Genomic DNA, 20,895 nt, shown 5'->3' with positions numbered 1-20,895 from the left:
AAGGACAGAGCATCCTGCCTAGCAGATTTATGCATGAGTCTCAATCCATTTGCAGTTTATTTGACAATCTTCCCTTCTCATGCATTATTTAGGTCCAGGCATTGTATGTAAATACCACTATAACATATACCGCTCAAAGTTAACTACTTTTTCCACTAACATAGTAGGGATAAAGGCGTATAAATTGTGTTGAGGGTAATGATTAGCCAAGATGGTATAGTTTGAGAAAACAGGTGTTATTTTTTGTCAGACTTCATACTGGGTTTGGTCAATATGGAAATTGCTTCTTGGGGAAAAGAAATGGTTAGGCCCTGTAATTCTAGCTCCCTCTGAATGAGACTTTTGATTTTTCAGTGTTTGGAGAGTCTGAAGGTGAGGAGTTCAGTTCAGTCACTCAGTCTGACTCTTTGCGACCTCATGGACTGCAGCACGCCACGCTTCCCTGTCCATCACCAACTCCCGGAGCTTGATCAAATTCATGTCCATCAAGTCAGTGATGCCATCCAACCATCTCATCCTCCATCATCCCCTTCTCCTGCCTTCTGTCTTTCCCAGCATCAGGGTCTTTTTCAATGAGTGAGTTCTTTGCAACATTTTTGGCCAAAGTTTTGGAGCTTCAGCTTTAGCATCAGTCCTTCCAATGAATATTCAGGATTGATTTCCTTTAGGATTGACTAGTTTGATCTCTTTTCTATCCAAGGGACTCTCAAGAGTCTTCTCCAACACCACAGTTTAAAAGCATCAATTCTTTGGCATTCAGCTTTATATATGGTCCAACTCTCACAGCCATGCATGACTACTGCAAAAACCATAGCTTTGACTATATGGACATTTGTCGGCAAAGTAATGTCTGTGCTTTTTAATATGCTGTCTAGGTTTGTCATAGCTTTTCTTCCAAGGAGCAAGTATCTTAATTTCAAGGCTGAGGTCACCATCTACAGTGATTTTGAGCCCAAGAAAATAAAGTCTCTCACTTTTTCCATTGTTAACCCATCTATTTGCCATGAAGGGTTGGAACCAGATGCTGTGATCTTCATTTTTTGAATGTTGAGTTTTAAGCCAACTTTTCACTCTCTTCATTCACTTTCATCAACAGGCTCTTTGCTTTCTGCCATAAGGGTGGTGTCATCTGCATATCTGAGGTTATTGATATTTTCCCTGGGAATCTTTATTCTAGCTTATGCTTCATCCAGCCTGGAATTTTACATGATGTACTCTGCATAGAAGCTAAATAAGCAGGGTGACAATATACAGTCTTGGCATACTCCTTTCCCAGTTTGGAACCAGTTGGTTGTTCCATGTCTGGTTCTAACTGTTACCTCTTGACCTGCATTCAGGTTTCTCAGAAGGCAGTTAAGGTGGTCTGGTATTCCCATCTCTTTAAGAATTTTCCACGGTTTGTTGTGATCCACAAAGTCAAAGGCTTTAGCGTAATCAATGAAGTGGAGGTAGATGTTTTTCTGAAATTATCTTGCTTTTTCTATGATCCAACAGATGTTGGCAATTTGATTTCTGGTTCCTCTGCCTTTTCTAAATCCAGCTTGAACATTTAAAAGTTCTCAGTTCACATAGTGTTGAAGCCTATCTTGAAGAATTGGGAGTTAGGGAATTTAAATATATAGTTGGGCTTGAACTTATGGTGTTGGGAGAAGAAAGGGGGTGGGACTGGGGGAATAGAGAGTTAAGACCGCATGTGATGACCTATGTGACACATGTATCGCATATAGTAAATTATGTCATGATTTAGCCTGTAGTTATCACGAACAAAGTGGTTTCATTTTAATCAGGTAGGAGAATTGACTGTCCTGATTTACCACATAAAGTTCTTCATTCTCTCTGGCCAATTTGCTTTATTTTAACTCTAAATTAGTGCTTTGGATACAAAAAATCCTTGCCGAGTTGATGTAGCTTTTTATGTTTCCTCATCTCAATTGGCATTAGATCATTTAGTAAAGACTTTAATCTGCTTCATGCTCTCATTTTTCACATTTTAGTGGGATAATACTGTGGTCATTTTGATCCGTTCTAGAAATAGGCTGCAATCAGACTCTGAGGAAACAATCATTTTATATTTCGATTGGAAACAATAAAAATAGTTGCTGCCCATTACTCTGTATACTTCGTTACTACTTTATTTTTACAGCTTTATTGAATCTGGTGTGAATCATCAGTATATGAGGCCTGTGTCATTTCTGTCATTGAAAAGTTAGAAAACTCAAGAGTCAACTTTTTGGAGTCCTTTGTTCTCTTGGACTCTATCTGTTCTAGGTTTTAGTACCAGAGGAATGATGGTGTCAGTTAAGCTTACACTGTGGGTGCATTTGTCTTCGGAGGTTATAGCCAAGAAAATTTTGTCTGTAAAATATAATCCACTTACCTTTACTTTTCATATGTGCATTTTTATGAAAAGAGCAATGCATGCATTAGCTTTTTTTTTTCTTTCCATAAGCAGTGCAACCTTAAGCAGAGATATGCTTAAAATAAATACTAGATTCCTAAATACAACCAAGTGTCCTTTTCTCCACTTACCTTTTATATGTGTCTTATCTAAATTTGCATTTTATTTATAGTCAGAAGAAATTTCACTTCTTCCTGTACCTCCTAATCCTTTCTAATCCCATTTATCTTAACAATTCCAGTCTGTTCTTCAGAGGAAACTATTAACTTACTTTTTAACTTCTCTGAGCCTAAACTGATTGTCATTCCTCTCTTCAAAGCTGTCCTTGAGTTCTGTCCAAAGTTCCACATTGCCCTGTGCTGTGCTCAGTCTCAGCTTTCAACAGAAGGCACGTGCACCATTGAAAAGAGTCTCTGAAGGGATGTATTGTTTGAAATTGCTCAGCTTCTCTAGGACAACAGCTTTCAATCTAGAATCTTCTATCAGAGTCATAACAAGCCTCAATCCCTCTGAAAATCTGATTCGCATGTTTAATTCAAGCAATGAATTAACTAATTTAGAGTTATTAAACCAGCAGCCTGCCGACTAGGAAAAGACAAAACAAAATACAGAAAGCCGACTACACAAATTTCCAGCTTCTCAAGATGGTAAGAAAGACACAGACATCAATTCAAATACAGCTGCCTAATCATATACAACTTTCAGTAGCTCTTCAAGAGTTGCTTCCATTTTTCCTTTTACTTCTTGTCCTTGTGAAGACATAACAACCTTTAGAGAGAGGGCTTTCTCCACTTTCGCTAAAGTTTGGTTTAGAACACACTATTTTGTCTGCCGTATTTACCGAATGATGTTGATCATCAATGTTGAAGTTCAGTCAAATTCCTGGTACAGAAAAGGATGGGGGCTGGAGTACTTATTCAGATGGAATTTCATTTTAAAAAGTCAACAGGATGATATATTCCAAATTGTGCTTTGTTTATAATTATCTAGACTGCTTTTTCCTTTTGGCAGGAGGTGTGTTGTGTTAAAAAAAAAAAAAGATAACTAAAAGGAGGCATAGACGTAGAAACAAGGACAAGAGTACTAGTTAAATCATTGTTAGCTCTCTTTCCCTCTTAGTCATGACATTTTTCTAAAGTAAGTGCTGTTTAGAATGTGTTTTGAAGAAGACAGGAGATAGCTTGGCAAACAGGGAATGGAAGTTTGTTCCAGCATCACTAAGAATAGTATTATTTTTGACAGGCAGCCAAAACTGCAAACATGTTTACATTGTAATAAGGACTTAGAAATTCTTTAAGATTTTCACACTGAAAAAACTCATGAATTCTTTTGTATTTGTACTAATGTGGGGATCAAATTGCTGTTTCAGCTACTTTCATGCTTATTTACCATTTGCTTTTACATTTTTTTTCCTTTTTTCAAATGAAAGTTCAACTTGCATTCAGTGAAGTGCATAAACCTTAAGGCTTGATAAATGCAATGTTTTAAGTGAGACTTTCTTTTTAAAAATGTTTTACGTAATGCATATCCAGTAAAATCTGCAATACTGTGCTGCAATTTTCTAAATGAGAAAAACTCTACACATTGCTTTCAGAATACTTTCAACACATCTTTTCAGATATAATTAAAAGCTCAGTGTAGGTGAGCCAGTGGCTAAGTTTTATTTTCTCTTTCTGAACCTGCAGGTGGTCAGGCCTAATGCACTGGGGTAGATTCCACCAAAGTACATTGTACTTTCCTGAGAAATATTATGTACAATCTTGAGAACACAGTAAAAAAAACAAAAAGTCACGCAAAGCAAATGGTGAAGGAAAAGAAAAAAGAGAAGTAAAAGGGAAATCAAAATATTAGGAAAGGTTTCCAGGAAGCCTTCTGTAATTTACTACATGGATTCTTAGCCCTGACACTTGTCATTGTTTTAATCCAGGGTTGTTTTACATAACTGGATATTTCATCAGCATTTTGTGTGTCCTCTAGATTATGAACTCTTTGTGGATAAGAATGTGTTCTATTTTTTTGTTTCATCACTCATTACTCCTTCACTGCGATCCTCCACAGCCCTTGAAGGCAAATGAAGATCTGTTCATAACAGAAATTCAGTAAGATGTTTTAGAATCAAGAAAGAAACAGAGAAAGCTCTGGTTTCCTAGCAGGGTTGCCATCACTCTCTAAGGCCACGACTCCCAGTATAGCTGCTCATGTAGTGAGATTCAGGAGCTCCTAAAAAGCTCTCAATATGTGTATTGACTGCTGATGTGTCACTTGAAAGAAAACCCGATTAAAGGGAAAGAAGTGGAAATTTACTGTACTTCTCCCTGATGCCAAAAAAGTACCAGAGTATGGAATGTCAGTATTATCAGCTAGTAGAGCTGCACTGTCTCTGGAAAAAACTCTTCTTTTCCTGTAAGTAAAATTGAAAGACTTTCAAGATTCATAAGCATCATCACAGTATCCGCAAATTTTATCATCTATTGCATCAGTATCAAAACCCTGTATGTTGAAACCTTTCTTTAGAGAAAAGGGACTTTGTCTCCCAAGACTTCCTTAAAAAGTCTCTCCCCAATTCTCTTTTCATTATTTTTCTCTCTAACACCATCTTTAGCCAGTGTGATTGTTCACTGATGTATAAATAATTTCAGGCCTATTAAATTGCTATCCCAAAAGTTTTAAACATTAGTGGGACTAATGGAAAGTGTGGAAGATCTAAAACAGAGTATATACTATATACTTCAGGCATTTCACAAGATATACTCTGAATAGAAGTTGAATAAACCGGGTGACAATATACAGCCTTAAGGTACTCCGTTCCTGATTTGGAACCAATCTGTTGTTCAGTGTCCAGTTCTAACTGTTGCTTCTTGACCTGCATATGGGTTTCTCAGGAGGCAGGTAAGGTGGTCTGGTATTCCCATCTCTTGAAGAATTTTCCAGTTTGTTGTGATCCACAGAGTCAAAGGCTTTAGCGTAGTCAATAAAGCAGAAGTAGATGTTTTTCTGGAACTCTCTTGCTTTTTCAGTGATCCAACAGATGTTGGCAATTTGATCTCTGGTTCCTCTGCCTTTTCTAAATCCTTTTCTAAATCTAACTGGTGATAACATGGTATTATATTAGCATTTCGTTCTTAAGGCAGTGAAGAGATAATCAGTTTAAATAGTTTAAATAGTCTCCTTGAATCCCGGGTGGCTCAGAGTAAAGAATCCACTTGCCAATGCAGGAGACACAGGTTTGATCCCTGGGTCAAGAAGATACCCTGGAGAAGGAAATTGCAACTTATTCCTGTATTCTAGCCTGGAAAGTCCCATGGGCAGGGGAGCCTGGCAGGCTACAGTCCATGGGGTCATAAGAGTCAGAAATGACTTACTAAACAAAAACAACTCCTAGACTATCTACTAGTTCCTTGTTCCTGGTATAGTCTTGTTTCTGATGACAGTCTGATATTTTATCATCCTTATATTTGTTCATATCTTTTAATAATAGTGGTTATTTTGTATTGACAGCTAGATATCTAGGCATAATATTGTCAAATGAAATGAAAGTCGCTCAAATAGTGTCCAACTTTTTGTGATCCCATGAACTATACAGTCCATGGAATTCTCCAGGCCAGAATACTGGAGTGGGTAGCCATTCCCTTCTCCAGGGGATCTTCTCAACTCAGAGACTGAACCCAGGTCTCCCACATTGCAGGCATATTCTTCACTAGCTGAGCCACCAGGTAAGCCCAATATTGTCAAAGTCAACTTTTAATTCTCTCTGGACGGATTGTGGTGTTCAGCCCTCATGTATACAATTTAAAGGGCTTCCCTGGTGGCTCAGCAGTAAAGAATCTACCTGCACTGTAGGAGCTGCAGGAGATGGGGGTTTGATTTCTGGGTCGGGAAGGTCCCCTGGAGGAGGGCATGGCCACCCACTCCAGTATTCTTGCCTGAAGAATCCCATGGACAGAGGAGCCTGGTAGGCTACAGTCCATGGGATCGCAAAGAGTCAGACACGACTGAAGCAACTTAGCAAGCACACATGCACACTTGCAATTTAAAAAGCTAAAGTGGGCCTTATTATGCACTCACTTGAGGGAATTTCAGGCCACACTAACCACTGAAGCTGATGTATTTATCCCGTGTTTGCTCAGTAATTAGGCCGCTTCTTAGAGATCAATGTCTGAAAGAAAGGGACAATGAAAACCCAGAAAGCTTTGCCATTTTTGGTAATGTGTTTAAATAGCAGAAGAAATTAGAAATCTGTGAAAAGTATATATGTTAAGATTACATTTTAAAAGTTAAATAAGTATATGAGTGAAGTCGCTCAGTCACATCTGACTCTTTGCTACCCCATTGCCTGTAGCCCACCAGGCTCCTCCGTCCATGGGATTCTCCAGGAAAGAATAGTGGAGTGGGTTGCCATTTCCTTCTCCAGGGGATCGTCCTGACCCAGGGATCGAACCCAGGTCTCTCGCATTGAGGGCAGATGTTTTAACCTCTGAGCCACCAGGGAAGCCCTAAATAAGTATAAACAATTGTAAATTCAAGTTTATGTGAATTCTTGTTCTGAAATTTTTTATGCATTTTTATGCATTGCGTACTTTCTTTACCTGGATTCCACTTGTTGTCAATCACAGGCTCCATTTTTTCCAACTTTTAAAATTCTTCTAGGAGGCTTTTTAAATAAATCAGCCTCACTTTCCTGGTATGACATAGTGAAAGAATGTGACCATAGGAGATACCAAAATTTGAACCTTGGCCCTAGTACTTACCAGCTCTGATCATTGTCAGATGTAAAGCTGGAAAAGATGACTATTGTTTTCAGAGTATTGTGAGAATTAAATAAAATAATGTGCAGAAAATTTTAGTGCTTAGGTTGCTCATATATTAATAAGTTTCTTGTTAGCTTATCACATTGTGGATACATCTATGGAAGTAATCATTACATATCAGGCATCTTGCCTGACAAGCACAGTGTGGGAAAAACCCCATTTATTTAATAAAATTTCCACTGCATATCCAAATATACATTAGAAATTTTTTAAAAATCATTTAAATTAGCGTTTTCTCTGTAAGAGTTCCAAAAGATTGTCAGTGTTAGAACTTCTACATAATTGGCATGAAAACTTTTGTGAGTAGTTATATATCAGTTTACCTGGTGATATGTTTTTATGATGATGCACTTAAAAAAATGCTCTAGACCTTAAATATCATGTAGTTTCATGTGCAGAATCTTGCTTAATAACTGTTTATCTTATTGTGAACATCTATCCAAAGTCACAGTATTGGCCTGGACATGATAATCCTCTGTTGTCTAAGCCAACAACCCAACTTAAACTTGGATCAGTTATGGCAGGTCAAAGTGATAAATCTGGGGGCTCACACTGGTGCCTCATAGCTCAGTTGGTAAAGAATCTGCCTGCAATGCAGGAGACCCCAGTTCGATTCCTGGGTCAGCAAGATCCGCTGGAGAAGGGATAGGCTACCCACTCCAGTATTCTCGGGCTTCCTTTTTGGCTCAGCTGGTAAAGAATCCACCTGCAGTGCGGGAGACCTGGATTTGATCCCTGGGTTGGGAAGATCCCCTGGAGAAGGGAAAGGCTACTACCCACTCCAGTATTCTGGCCTGGAGAACTCCATGGATTGTGGGACACAACTGAGCTCACTTTCACTTTCGCCTTCACACTGGCCAAAGGTAAATCCCAGACAAACAAGGAATATTTGTAGCTGAGGCTACAGCCAGGTTCTCTGGGTTTGAACGTCGGTTTAATTCTTAATTATTTGATCTTTAGTTCAATATTTATGAAAAGATGTATAATAAAAATAATAATTATCTTAGGAGTTTCTGTGAAGAGTAATCATGCTGAATTTAATATGACTAATAACAATATCATTGATAATGATAATTAAGTATTACCAGTACCACTATAACCTACTTCTCCTCTCTCTCAATCTATTCCACACACACACACACAATTTTCTGTTAACTATTAAGAAATGTGTTTAATTTAAACTCATTTAACAATTGTAAATATTAATAGTGTTTATTTAATGTTTAACATTTATAGATCAGAATTCAGAGACATTGTCTCACTTGACCTTTACCACAAGTCTAGAAGAAAAATAGGGTTGCTATTATTCTTGTTTGAGGGAAAAAAGGCAAAAAAGCACATAGCTAATAAGAGCAGAGATTAGCACCCACAGCTTTGCCAAGATAATCTTAAACCGTGCTACATTCCTCACTGCTACGTATGAGGACTCAAGTAGTGAAGCAGCTAAGGACAGAAATTTTCTTCTCCTAAGTTTTGTAGTACTTTCAGAACTTAGTCATAAACTAACATAGTAAAATGCAAATGGATTACTATATGTTTGCCATAGTAAGATATGGAGCCCTTTAAAAGTCTTCTTCATTGTTTAGTCTGTTGTGATAATGTTATTTCATCAATGATATAAAAACTGTTGCTTTAATAAAATCTTATGATGCCCCATCAGAGGTAAAAACTTTTACAGAAATGTAAATAACAGAAATGCCTAGAGCTTTACAAAAAAAGAAAGCTGTTTTCTTTCATGGAAAAGAAGCAGTACTTGCTAGCTTGTGTATTATGTGGGGAGAAAGGAATGCCGTTCTTCAAATACTTGTGCTTGCTTCTGAGTGAAATGTTTTCCATTTTTACATATAGCATTAGTGCATGCTCAGTTACTCAGTCCGCAGAAGGCAATGGCACCCCACTCCAGTACTCTTGCCTGGAAAATCCCATGGACGGAGGAGCCTGGTGGGCTGCAGTCCATAGAGTTGCTAAGAGTTGGATACTTTTCACTTTCATGCATTGGAGAAGGAAATGGCAACCCACTCCAGTGTTCTTGCCTGGAGAATCCCAGGGACGGGGGAGCCTGGTGAGCTGCTGTGTCTGAGGTCACACAGAGTTGGACAGGACTGAAGGGACGCAGCAGCAGCAGTCACTCAGTCATGTCCAACTTCTTGCACCCTCATGGACTACAGCCCATCAGGCTCCTCTGTCCATGGAATTTTCCAGGCAAGAATACTGGAGTGGGTCATAAACAAGCAAATAACTCTGGAAGTTTAGAGGATATGATAGCAACTAAGTATGCTAACACTGTATAAATTTACTATGTTCTACCTGGGTAAGCATTCCAGGACACACAAGTGGAATTTGTCTTAGTATCCTTTATTGGATAAAGGATAGTTCTCAAGATGGGACAGAAACAGTATCCAACCAAAGGGTAAGGACATTGAATTGAGTTGCAGACATTTACTTACTGGCCTTGAAAATGAGACAATTTGCTAATCTCTTCTTATAGCCTGAGTTTACTTCTAAGGATAAAGGGGAGGATAAGACCTGTCCTGTAATTTTATATGTTTATATGTTAATACTAAGTGAGATAACATATGTTTAGAACCCTAGCATTATTTTTTTTGTCAATGTTATATTTTTTTAGTTGAAAATGTAAAGCATGCTCATGGTAAACAATAGAGGAGAGAACAAATTACCAAATAAACAATATGAAAAAGGTAGAGTGAGAATCTTGCAGCTTTACATTATTATAAAGTTTTAGAATGATAATAGATATTGTTATTAGCACAAGTTATGGCAAGAAAGAAATCCCTTATGCATTCTTATAGTTTCTTATTTCCATAAAATAAGAGATCAAGCTAGTTTATTTTTAAGTATTTATATATATATATAAAATTCTCCAGAGGAAGTCACCAGAGGAAGCCACCCAAAATATTTTAAGTAAAACAAATATTGCTCTATGTTTTATTAGAATGAATGTGAAGAATAAAGTGTCAAAAAAGTTATGGGACAATAAATATTTGTTACTTTTCAATCAGAGTATTAAAAAAATGAACATTTTGAAATGTACATATAACTCATTTCCAAAAATGTCCATGAATTTATCTAATGAATAGACAAAAGCAAGTTTATAAACAAGTCAGAATTCTGATCTTACTGTTATATTATCTAATAAGGACTCATTAGAATAATGATTGGATTAGTTAAATTATTTTGTTCAAGTAAATTACATGAATAAACAACTGTATGAATAATGACCAAAAGCAGTGCTATTGAAACAATTCCACTGATTAGGTAAACAGGGGTTGAATTAACAATAACAGTTGTTGATCCTATATTAATTCAACAAACACTTTGAGCACCAGTTATGTTTGAGGCAGTGAGTTGGATAGTAGAGCTACAAAGACTCAGAAGTCAGAATTCACTGTTTTCTTAGCGACAAAGAAAAATAATTAGATGGTGTATCAGTCGGTGCCGTAAGGGTCGAAGGTATATACAGGGATCTGTAAAAATTGAAACCCGAAAGGCTACTAACTGTATGAAACAAAGTACTCAGCCTTTCTAGTAATCAGAGAAATAGAAATTAAGAGAAAAACAAACAAACTACATGTTGGCTTTCTGGGATTGGCAAATATTAGGACGCTGCATAATAACAATTGCTTAAAGCTTATTAAGAAATGGAACTTACCTGGTCAGAGTAGGATCCCCTGCAGCTATCCAAGAGAATAATATGACTTAGTCAGAAGAAAGCTTATACCCATTCCTTTGTCCAGTGCCTTGGTCCCTAACTTAGGCTTATATGATAGTGAAATTTGCAACTCAAGTCCATGACACAATAGGAAAATTTTAATTTCAGCACTATTTCAAGCAGTTTGAGGTTGCAACCTGCATGCCCATCATTAGAGAAATGTAAAAGAAAAGACGCTATTATTTACTTACTATGGAATTAGGAGCAATCCATTTGAAATATCTGGAGCAACATTAAAACATGATATTGAGTGAAAAATAAAAAGAAACAAAACAACATCTAGAACACAGTATCATTTAGTAAACTAAGATAATAAAGGGAGAAATGTATATTTTCTAGAGTTGCATATCTAGCCAAAGAAATAGTACAAGCAACGTGAACAATTTTGAACAAGTTCTAAAGGAGAAATGGGATGTGAGAAATAGAAATGAAAAGAAGGAAAACATTGATAAAATTAAAATGAGGACCTTGCAGAGACTGATGAGGATGTTGGGTAAAGTCTAAGGAATATAATCAACTGAGCTTTCCACTTGACATTCAAATAGCTCTAGACAAATAGGCAAATAAGAGTAACAACAGAATAAAATGATATGAAGCATGATATGGAAGCAGAGATGGGGAAAAACACAACTATTAATAGTCCAAGAGCCATCAAAAGGGTTTCACAGAGTTGATGATGCCTGAAGGCTGAATAGGAGGCAGACAAGTGAGAAATGTGAGGCCGTAAAGATAAGGGGATGCGGGGGAGATGCTTTCAAGATAGGAGACCAGGATGGAAAATGACATGAAGATGTTACATACAATGTTGTGTTTAGATAATTTCTCATGCAATTGCCTTTACTGTGGGATATTTAGGGCTTCAAAGGTAGTGCTAGTGGTAAAAATAACCTGCCTGCCAACACAGGAGACATAAGAGATGTGGGTTTGATCCCTGGATTGGGAAGATCACCTGGAGGAGGGCATGGCAACCCACTCCAGTATTCTTGCCTGGAGAATCCCATGGACAGAGGAGCCTAGCGGGCTACAGTCCATAACGTCGCAAAGAGTCAGACACGACTGAAGGGACTTAGCACACACATACACATGTGGGATATTTAGGGGGGTTCTGAGATACTTCTGGAAAGATGCAAGGGGGAAAGACTATAAATTTTATCAAAGACCTAATTATTTTAAGAATTCAAGTAAGTAGGACCTAATATAAGGAAATGGGACTGAAAATGCAAACAAGGTACAATTGCAAAAGATACTTAAGAGGTAGAGTTGACAGGTCATGGCTGCAAGAGGTGCGGGGGAGGCAGGAGGCCAGGAGATGGCTCAGATTTTTAACTTGATGGTAATAGGATTCACTAGAAACGAGTAAAGCAAAATATGGAGAATTTTGGAATAAAATGCAGTAAGTTCCATCCCATCAAAACTATTTTCCTTGTTAAACTTTTCAAAGTTTCTCCATGACTTAGAGATTAAATTCAAATTCCTTATGTCTTCCTTAAGAAATTTATGATGAGACCTCTGTCAATGAATTCTTTTAGTGTTTCTAATTGTATTTTTTTTTTTGCTATAATATTTCTGAATAGACATCCTTGAGTAGACCTCTTGCACATTTTTATAACTATAGCTGAAATATAAATTCCTATATGTAGTATTCATGAGACAAGTGTTTCTCCATTTAAAATTTTAATACATGTATTTACATTTTCAGAGATATTATATGTTTCCCTCCAAGGAAATTACCCCAATAGTCCAACCAGTAACATCCAATAATTTTAAGAAAGGCAGATGAAGAAATGTTTTCCAATGTTTGTGTTTGCATTTTTTCTTAGTCTATATTAATTTGTCTTTGGGTGACTGATTTGGGTGTCTTTGATTTTGAAGGAGACTTAGAATGATGACTTAGCATTAGAACGGTTGGTCAAGGGATGACTAAACCGACTCCTAATGACAACATGCTTGCATTTTTAAATTGTGAGGTTGAATATCTTTTCATATGATTAAATATTAACATTTAATTTATTATTGATCTAACTGTATGTCAATGTTTTAGACTGTTAGTCTTCTCATCTTTCCTTATTTCATTTCACAGCTTTTTATATTAAGGAGATTAGGTAACTTTGTAATCATGTGCTTTTACAAATATTGTTTCCCAATTTTTATTTTTACTCTTCCATGCAAAAATTTCAAGTAATTTATATGATGTTTACATATATTTTCCTTATGGCCTCTGAGTTCTGGGTCTTATTTATTGAGGCCAAACTCCTCCTAAGTCACTGTTTAAAAAAAAAATACTTGAAGATAACTTGCTTTCTAAGAATAATCCAATTGTTTAGATGCTATTTGTACTATGAAGGTGCTTAGCTTAGCTTGATTTTCTACATGAGTTTCAGGGAACACCACTGTGCCATCCATATTTATTTTTAAGTAGTGGGACCTGAGTGGAGATTTCTGAATCTCAAAATGACAACAAATAATTTCTCAATAATGCTTACTTTCTGATCCACACAACTGGTTGATTTTGTCAACATGAGCTACTTTTTCCTTCAGATGTTGTGTCTCCAGAAACGTGTCACAGTTCATTTGATAAACAGCTTTCTTTCCTGTGTCCCTTATGAAAGATTGCTCCATTGTCCCCAGACTTCAGTAGTATTATCTGAAAATGGTGAACGTGTGTTTATTAAACACAATAGGGTTGGGCAACAGAAAGTGCACTCCAGTTTAATAACTGCTTCTTTATCAACCCATCATGCCACCAAAGCATATGCCTCTCAGAGGCAAGGACCTTGTCTTAATCATCAAGGAATACCCAGAGTATAGTACAGTGCTTAATCCAGAGTTGCTTAATAGGAATGTGAGGACAGAGTGAATGAGTGAATGGTTGAACAAACTAAGGTTCATAGTCTTATCTCTATCTAATATGTGACCTTGTATAAATTACTCAGTCTTTCCAGGCTTCAGTTTCCTGTTCTGCCAAACAAATCTAAATTCTAGCCTGACTGTGTCAAAGATTTGCCTGAAAGAACAATAAGGTGATAGACTTGGCACTGATTTGAAAAAAATTAAAAAAATTGATATAATCGTATCAATATACATTTAATAAATAACTTCTTTTTTTAGGATATGGAATATTGCTAACTACAAAGAATATGCTAACTATGGGACACTAACTGCAAATGTAAAATGAAGATCAGAAAAAATAATGCTCATTGGGGTAATGCATTGGCTAACAAAGTATCATGATTATCTTTCCTTTATTATCATCATTATCAGTATTATTATGAAAAAGAGCAATCAGGTGGAAAAGGCCACACACTCAATATTGACTATAAAAATCATACACTCAATGCCTGTTTTATGCTTCCTCCACAATCTTGTCCTCCTATTGGTTTATTATTCTTTATGTCTATACCAGAAAGCCCTTGGAGCTTTGGAAAGTTTTATGTACAATTTTGGCCTATTTAGTTCAATTCATCAATCTTATGCTCAGTTAAATTCACTTATGACAGATATTCAGTTTTAGATATGAACACATGCAAAATCGGAGAAGGCAATGGCACCCCACTTCAGTACTCTTGCCTGGAAAATCCCATGGACGGAGGCGCCTGGTGGGCTGCAGTCCGTGGGGTCGCTAAGAGTCGGACACGACTGAGCGACTTCGCTTTCACTTTTCACTTTCATGCATTGGAGAAGGAAACGGCACCCCACTCCAGTGTTCTTGCCTTGAGAATCCCAGGGATGGGGGAGCCTAGTGGGCTGCCGTCTATGGGGTCGCACAGAGTCGGACACAACTGAAGTGACTTACAGTACAGTACAGTACATTCAAAATGTTATCATACTTCAAATACTTTGCCAGCCGGAAAGGATCTTTTGAATCCTTCATTGAAAGTTTTGCTTTTTATGCAGGGAACTGAGGTAGGTAGTCACAATAAACATGTAGGAGAAATAAGGAAGATTTTGGAGTAAAAAAATATGGTTCAAAAAGGAGAAAACTGATGTATTTTAAAGCAGTGTTTATATTATGTATTTGTTAATTTTATTCTATTTCCCTACAGGTTTAAATGTTTTTTGACTACTTGGCTACTGATTAGAGAACACAAAATGAATAACTCAACAAACTCCTCTAACAATGTGGCTCTGACCAGTCCTTATAAGACATTTGAAGTGGTTTTTATTGTCCTTGTGGCTGGGTCCCTCAGTTTGGTGACTATTATTGGGAACATCCTGGTCATGGTCTCCATTAAAGTCAATCGCCACCTCCAGACCGTCAACAATTACTTTTTGTTCAGCTTGGCCTGTGCTGACCTCATCATTGGTGTTTTCTCCATGAACTTGTATACCCTTTACACTGTGATTGGCTACTGGCCTTTGGGACCTGTGGTGTGTGACCTTTGGCTTGCCCTGGACTACGTGGTCAGCAATGCCTCAGTAATGAATCTGCTCATCATCAGCTTCGACAGATACTTCTGCGTCACGAAACCACTCACTTATCCCGTCAAGCGGACCACAAAAATGGCAGGTATGATGATCGCAGCTGCCTGGGTCCTCTCCTTTATCCTCTGGGCTCCAGCCATTCTCTTCTGGCAGTTCATCGTAGGGGTGAGAACTGTGGAGGATGGGGAATGCTACATCCAGTTTTTTTCCAATGCGGCTGTCACCTTTGGCACGGCCATTGCAGCCTTCTATTTGCCTGTGATCATCATGACTGTGTTATACTGGCACATATCCCGGGCCAGTAAGAGCAGGATCAAGAAGGACAAGAAGGAGCCTGTAGCCAATCAAGATCCAGTTTCTCCAAGTCTGGTTCAAGGAAGGATAGTGAAGCCAAACAACAACAACATGCCTGGGAGTGATGATGGCTTGGAGCACAACAAAATCCAGAATGGCAAAACTCCTAGAGATGCTGTAACTGAAAACTGTGTCCAGGGGGAGGAGAAAGAGAGCTCCAATGATTCCACCTCAGTCAGTGCTGTTGCCTCTAATATGAGAGATGATGAAATAACCCAGGACGAAAACACAGTTTCCACTTCTGTGGGCCATTCCAAAGATGAGAACTCAAAGCAAACATGCATCAAAATTGTCACCAAGACCCCAAAAGGTGACCAATGTACCCCAACTAATACCACTGTGGAGCTAGTTGGTTCTTCAGGTCAGAATGGAGATGAAAAACAGAACATCGTTGCTCGCAAGATTGTGAAAATGACTAAGCAGCCTGCCAAAAAGAAGCCTCCTCCTTCCCGGGAAAAGAAGGTGACCCGGACGATCTTGGCTATTCTGTTGGCTTTCATCATCACTTGGGCCCCATACAATGTCATGGTGCTCATTAACACCTTTTGTGCACCCTGCATCCCCAACACAGTGTGGACAATTGGTTATTGGCTCTGTTACATCAATAGCACTATCAACCCTGCCTGCTATGCACTTTGTAATGCCACCTTCAAGAAGACCTTTAAACACCTTCTCATGTGTCATTATAAGAACATAGGCGCTACGAGGTAAAGCATCTTTGTAGAGAAGAAAGGTAGTCAAGGGGAGCCTCGTGAAAGAATAAAAGAGCTCCTAGTTCTCAAATCTCTGCCATTGCACTTTATAGTCTTATCGTGGAATGTGCAATTGAGGAGCCCAGCAGTGACACTCTTTGGTGCCTATGCTCCAGTTTGAGAAACTTGTACCTTAGAAACCCTGTCAGATGAGGAACAATGAGACCATAAAGGAGACATGTTGAAATTGTGGATTTAAGAAGTGACCTATGCTTTCTTGTACTCTCTTGAAGAAGGGCTTCTGAATCTATAATTTTATCTCTGCACAAAAAGAATAATAACCTCGCTGTGTTTTTTCATTTTTGTGTTCCCAAGTGAAAGGCCACAGTTACAAACTAACCTGGAGACTTAAGCCATTATACGATGGGGAAGTGAAGAAACAAGATCAAAACCGGATATAGAAATGGCCTCCAGAGTGTTAAACACATATTATTCTTTTGTTACGATTTTATGTGGAGAATTGCAACATAATAAATGCTTATCTTTTTTATCTTTCCCCTTTCCCATCATAAAAAGAGAGCAAACAAACAAAAACTTAGCTAGATTACATCATTATTTTTGTCACATGGCATTGGATTTTTTACTCCCATGTTTTACACTGTGTAAGTGCAAAATCTGCAGGACTTTCACTAAATGCAGAGACAGTCAGGAGAAAGCGAATTTCACCCCTGCCCACTGTGTCTTTTGCATTCTTTGGGGGTATAAAACTGTGAAGATTTAATTCACTTATGATTCTTTATGTGAAATATTTTCATCAATCTGGTTTTATACTAAATAAGCCCCTTATTTTAATAGAATAGCCTACCTAATATATAAACATGCTTGAGAAACCAAAGTCAATTTTTTAAAATGAGGTTTCATCAAATTCAACAATGTTCATTTTTTTTTTTTAAGAGAAAGTTTACTGAGGCCAGGTGAATTTTGAGATAAGAAAATAGAAGGTTGAAAGGGCATCCTGTTTCAACCTGATCTGCCTGACCTATGTATGACATACTAACTTGTAAAACATGAACTCTTGGCCTTTGCAAGCAGAAATAAAATGCTGCTTTATTCATCTGGAATCTTAAATAGGATTAAGTTATTCACATGACACCACTGACTTTGGGGTCAATCCCAAGAAAATAAGACTTTCTCTTCAATGCTTGATAAAGGATGATATTAAATTTATAGTCAAGTGAGATTTGTAACTGTCTTATGACCTGTAGAAGGAAAAAAAAATAGAGAACACTTACTGAAACCACACGTTTTGTATTCCTCAAATTGTCAATTCCCCTTAAAGTTTTTTAACTTCAAAATTCTCTTGATAGAAGTAGTAATCTTTATGGAAGAAAAGTCATGGATAACTAAACAGGCCAAGCAAGCACAACAGAACCTGAGAGTATGTGGCTGCACCTGTGCTGCTTCTCACCATTTTTTAATTCTAGACCACAAAAAAATCGTATCAGGAACAATTAACCTGTGTATGAGTTTCTTATTGTACCTATACCACTTCTCACCATTTTAAAATTCTAGACCATAGAAAAGTTATATCAGGAACAATTACCCTTGTCCATCTAAGACAGACATTTTTATTGGGATCCCAAATAAATATACAGCTATACTGATTCAAGCTTAGTTATTTTTACCCCTCAACATTTTTTCTTACGGTATTTCCTATAGTCTTCCAATCAGATTTTCTAAGATGGTCCAATCAATAGAAATTAAATTTATAAAACCCATTTCAAATTTCATATTTTTCATTTTAGGTTTATGAGCTCTACGATATCTTGATCAGTAGTATCCATATGAGTTGCATGATGAATTTGTCAGTATTAGACTTTAGCACCTTAATTAGAACTTTTTTGTGTGACTTGCCTCACTGATGGCATCTCAACAATTTTGAGAGCTGAAAAAAAAAAGCACAAAGCAAATAACAACAAAAAAGAACAATTAGTAAGAAGCAAAGTGCCAATAATTTTTGTACATAAGTTATCCTTTATAAAAATAACTTTCTGTTTCAATAACTTCAGTCATCCCTCCCAACCAAATCTTCTATTTATAAACATACAGCGTCAGTTCATACTAGTATCTTTTTTCTACCTTAATATAAACTTTTACATTTTAAATCCATATTTATTTTTGTTTTTTCAAGTAAATGCATCAATTGAGGGGAAAGTACATCAAGCAAATGTGCTATTTGGTTTCTTGTATACAAAACAATTGACTGGCTGAATATTTCACATATTAACTTGTGCTGTTATGATGGAGATTCAGCTTTAGTTGGGTTGAACTCTTTGGATTCAAGGATTGAGGATTCTGGATTTGGGTTTTTTTTTGTCTGCTCTAACAATCCAACTCATCATGAATCAAACTGCCTCTAACTGTCCATTGCCATTGCATCTTTTCTTTCTTCTGTTCTTGATCTTCACCATATCTACCACAACCTTATTGAAAAAGAAATCACCAAAAATTAAAGAAAGGAATTGAATATAGACTGATACATCATGGATGATTTGTCAACTGGAATCAGAAAAAGTGACAAGAATACTGAAAATAGTAGATGATTAGAAAGATGTGGAGACTGTATCCAGAGGCTTGCATTAACTATTTACTGGATTTGTTTATTTCAGTGGCTCCCAGCCAGGGACCATTTTGCCTCCCAGGGGACATTTAACAATGTGTGGAAACGTTTTTGGTTGTCACAACTCAAGGGAGGGCTCTTGGCATCTAGTGACTAGGCTCTGGGGATGTTACTGAACAGCTTACAATGCACAGGATAGACCCCACAACTAAGGATTTTTTTGGTACAAAATGTCAGTAGAGTCAAAGTTGGGAAATCCTGTATTAAGGAATTCTAGAGCTTGCTTTATATAAGTGGGAAAAATCATCCTGTATCTCTATTAGGACATCAGTGCAAATTGTTCATCTGTTTGAAAAAAGTAATTTCACCAGCCACATACCAGACACACTGTCATCCGTTGAGTCTGGTGTATTTGTAATTTACAGACTGGGAACACAGGACAAATCACCATACCATGCACACAACACATTGTTTCCAACATTTTAATGTCCAATTAGGAGTGCACGGAGTCCAGTTAATTGAAGTAACTGGCTATTAAAATGGTTGCAATTAATATGGTCACTTTCTATCGGAGCTGCTGTTTTTCCTCTCAAAAACATTAAGAGCCTCTTTCAAAAACAACATGATTCATCTCCTTTGTCTTCACTGGAAAGGTAAATATCTGTCAAGAATTTCTTCTTTCCTCATAGCAATAATGTAAATATCCCAGAGTGGTCTTAAAAGAAGAGTTTAAGAATGTGAAAAAGCCAGTTCATTTCTTGAAAAAAGAAATGATTGCCTTTTTACCAGTTCATCATTAATTTAACGCCACCTCCCCAAGTGGTAGGAAAAAGTCATCAATATAATAAGTCATGTAGGATATGCTTTTTGGTGAATGTTAAAGCTGGAGTTTCCACATACTCCTGGCTCTTTGTCCATTCATGGCTTTTTGACCCTAAAGATATGACATTGGGGGAGATGGGAGTTCAAAATGATGGCAACATATACTTAGAAATGCAATCTACTTTTATTTTCTCCTACTAGTTCACTGGTAGTTGCCTTTCCCCCAGTTTGATAGTATCCCTTTCAACACCCACAGCACTGGTGTTGCAAATAGATTAGGGAAGCACCCAAAGCTGGATGAATTGTGCGAAGTGTATTTTCAGCATGTATATACAATACCTTGCCTCTCAAATATGCTTCTCTTAAAAGGGTGCACGCTATAGCATGAACTGTGTGCATATTTAATGTATCTTCCTGGAATATGCTGTACGCTTAATATACATATTCTATAAATAAAGTAATAAAATGTATAATAGAAATACATATTTCTGTATGCAAATAAATATATTATACACAAAATCTGAGCATGTAATATGGTGTTTGTGGCTTCAGAGTGACAAAGGTAGAGTTTATACACCTAATTTTAAAAGAAAGTAGTATTTGCTTTTGAAGGGAGACATTAAACAACAACCCAAACTCTACCCATATTACTACTATACTGTTTTATAATTTTTGAAAACATAGCACTTATTTTAAATATCTCTTGGAGGACTATATTAATAAATCTTTGCTGGTGTCACCCCATATGACAACAATGCTTTTTGCCTCTGTGTTCCTGATAGTCCTCTAACTATAATCTTCCTGGCTGTTTTGGTTCCAACAGCTGTGTTGATCTCACGTCTGATTGCCTGATGAGATTGCAACCAGTTCATTGACATACAGCTTTGCTCTCCTCCAAATTAACTGATTTTTGTGAAATAAAAAATAATCATCCTGGGAGGAAAGGATGACCTTCAAAATGTTTTACACTTTGAAAAACAAGAAAGAATTGCACAAGCATTGTTTGTTACAAACCACTCATTTCAGTCTGGGGGCAATACAGCATTCCA

At 37.2% G+C, this 20,895-nt stretch overlaps 1 protein-coding gene across 4 annotated transcripts in view; it reads left to right on the top strand.

The window, feature by feature from the left end:
- Window positions 1–20,365, top strand: part of CHRM2 (cholinergic receptor muscarinic 2) — a 759,729-nt gene extending 739,364 nt beyond the window's left edge. For all 4 annotated transcript variants that reach the window (XM_086395414.1, XM_086395412.1, XM_086395411.1 and 1 more), the window contains one exon: window positions 14,980–20,365. In XM_086395414.1, the coding sequence (XP_086251540.1) occupies window positions 15,026–16,423 (1,398 nt within the window). In that variant the 5' untranslated portion in view covers window positions 14,980–15,025 and the 3' untranslated portion in view covers window positions 16,424–20,365. The remainder of the gene's footprint in view (window positions 1–14,979) is intronic.
- The last annotated feature ends 530 nt before the right edge of the window (window positions 20,366–20,895 follow it).

The sequence above is a fragment of the Bos grunniens genome, chromosome 4 (assembly GCF_055505025.1).
Source record: "Bos grunniens cultivar Pamir isolate PY7600 chromosome 4, Bosgru_T2T1.0, whole genome shotgun sequence".
NCBI lineage: Eukaryota > Metazoa > Chordata > Mammalia > Artiodactyla > Bovidae > Bos > Bos grunniens.
This window is presented reverse-complemented; position numbering and strand designations above follow the sequence as displayed.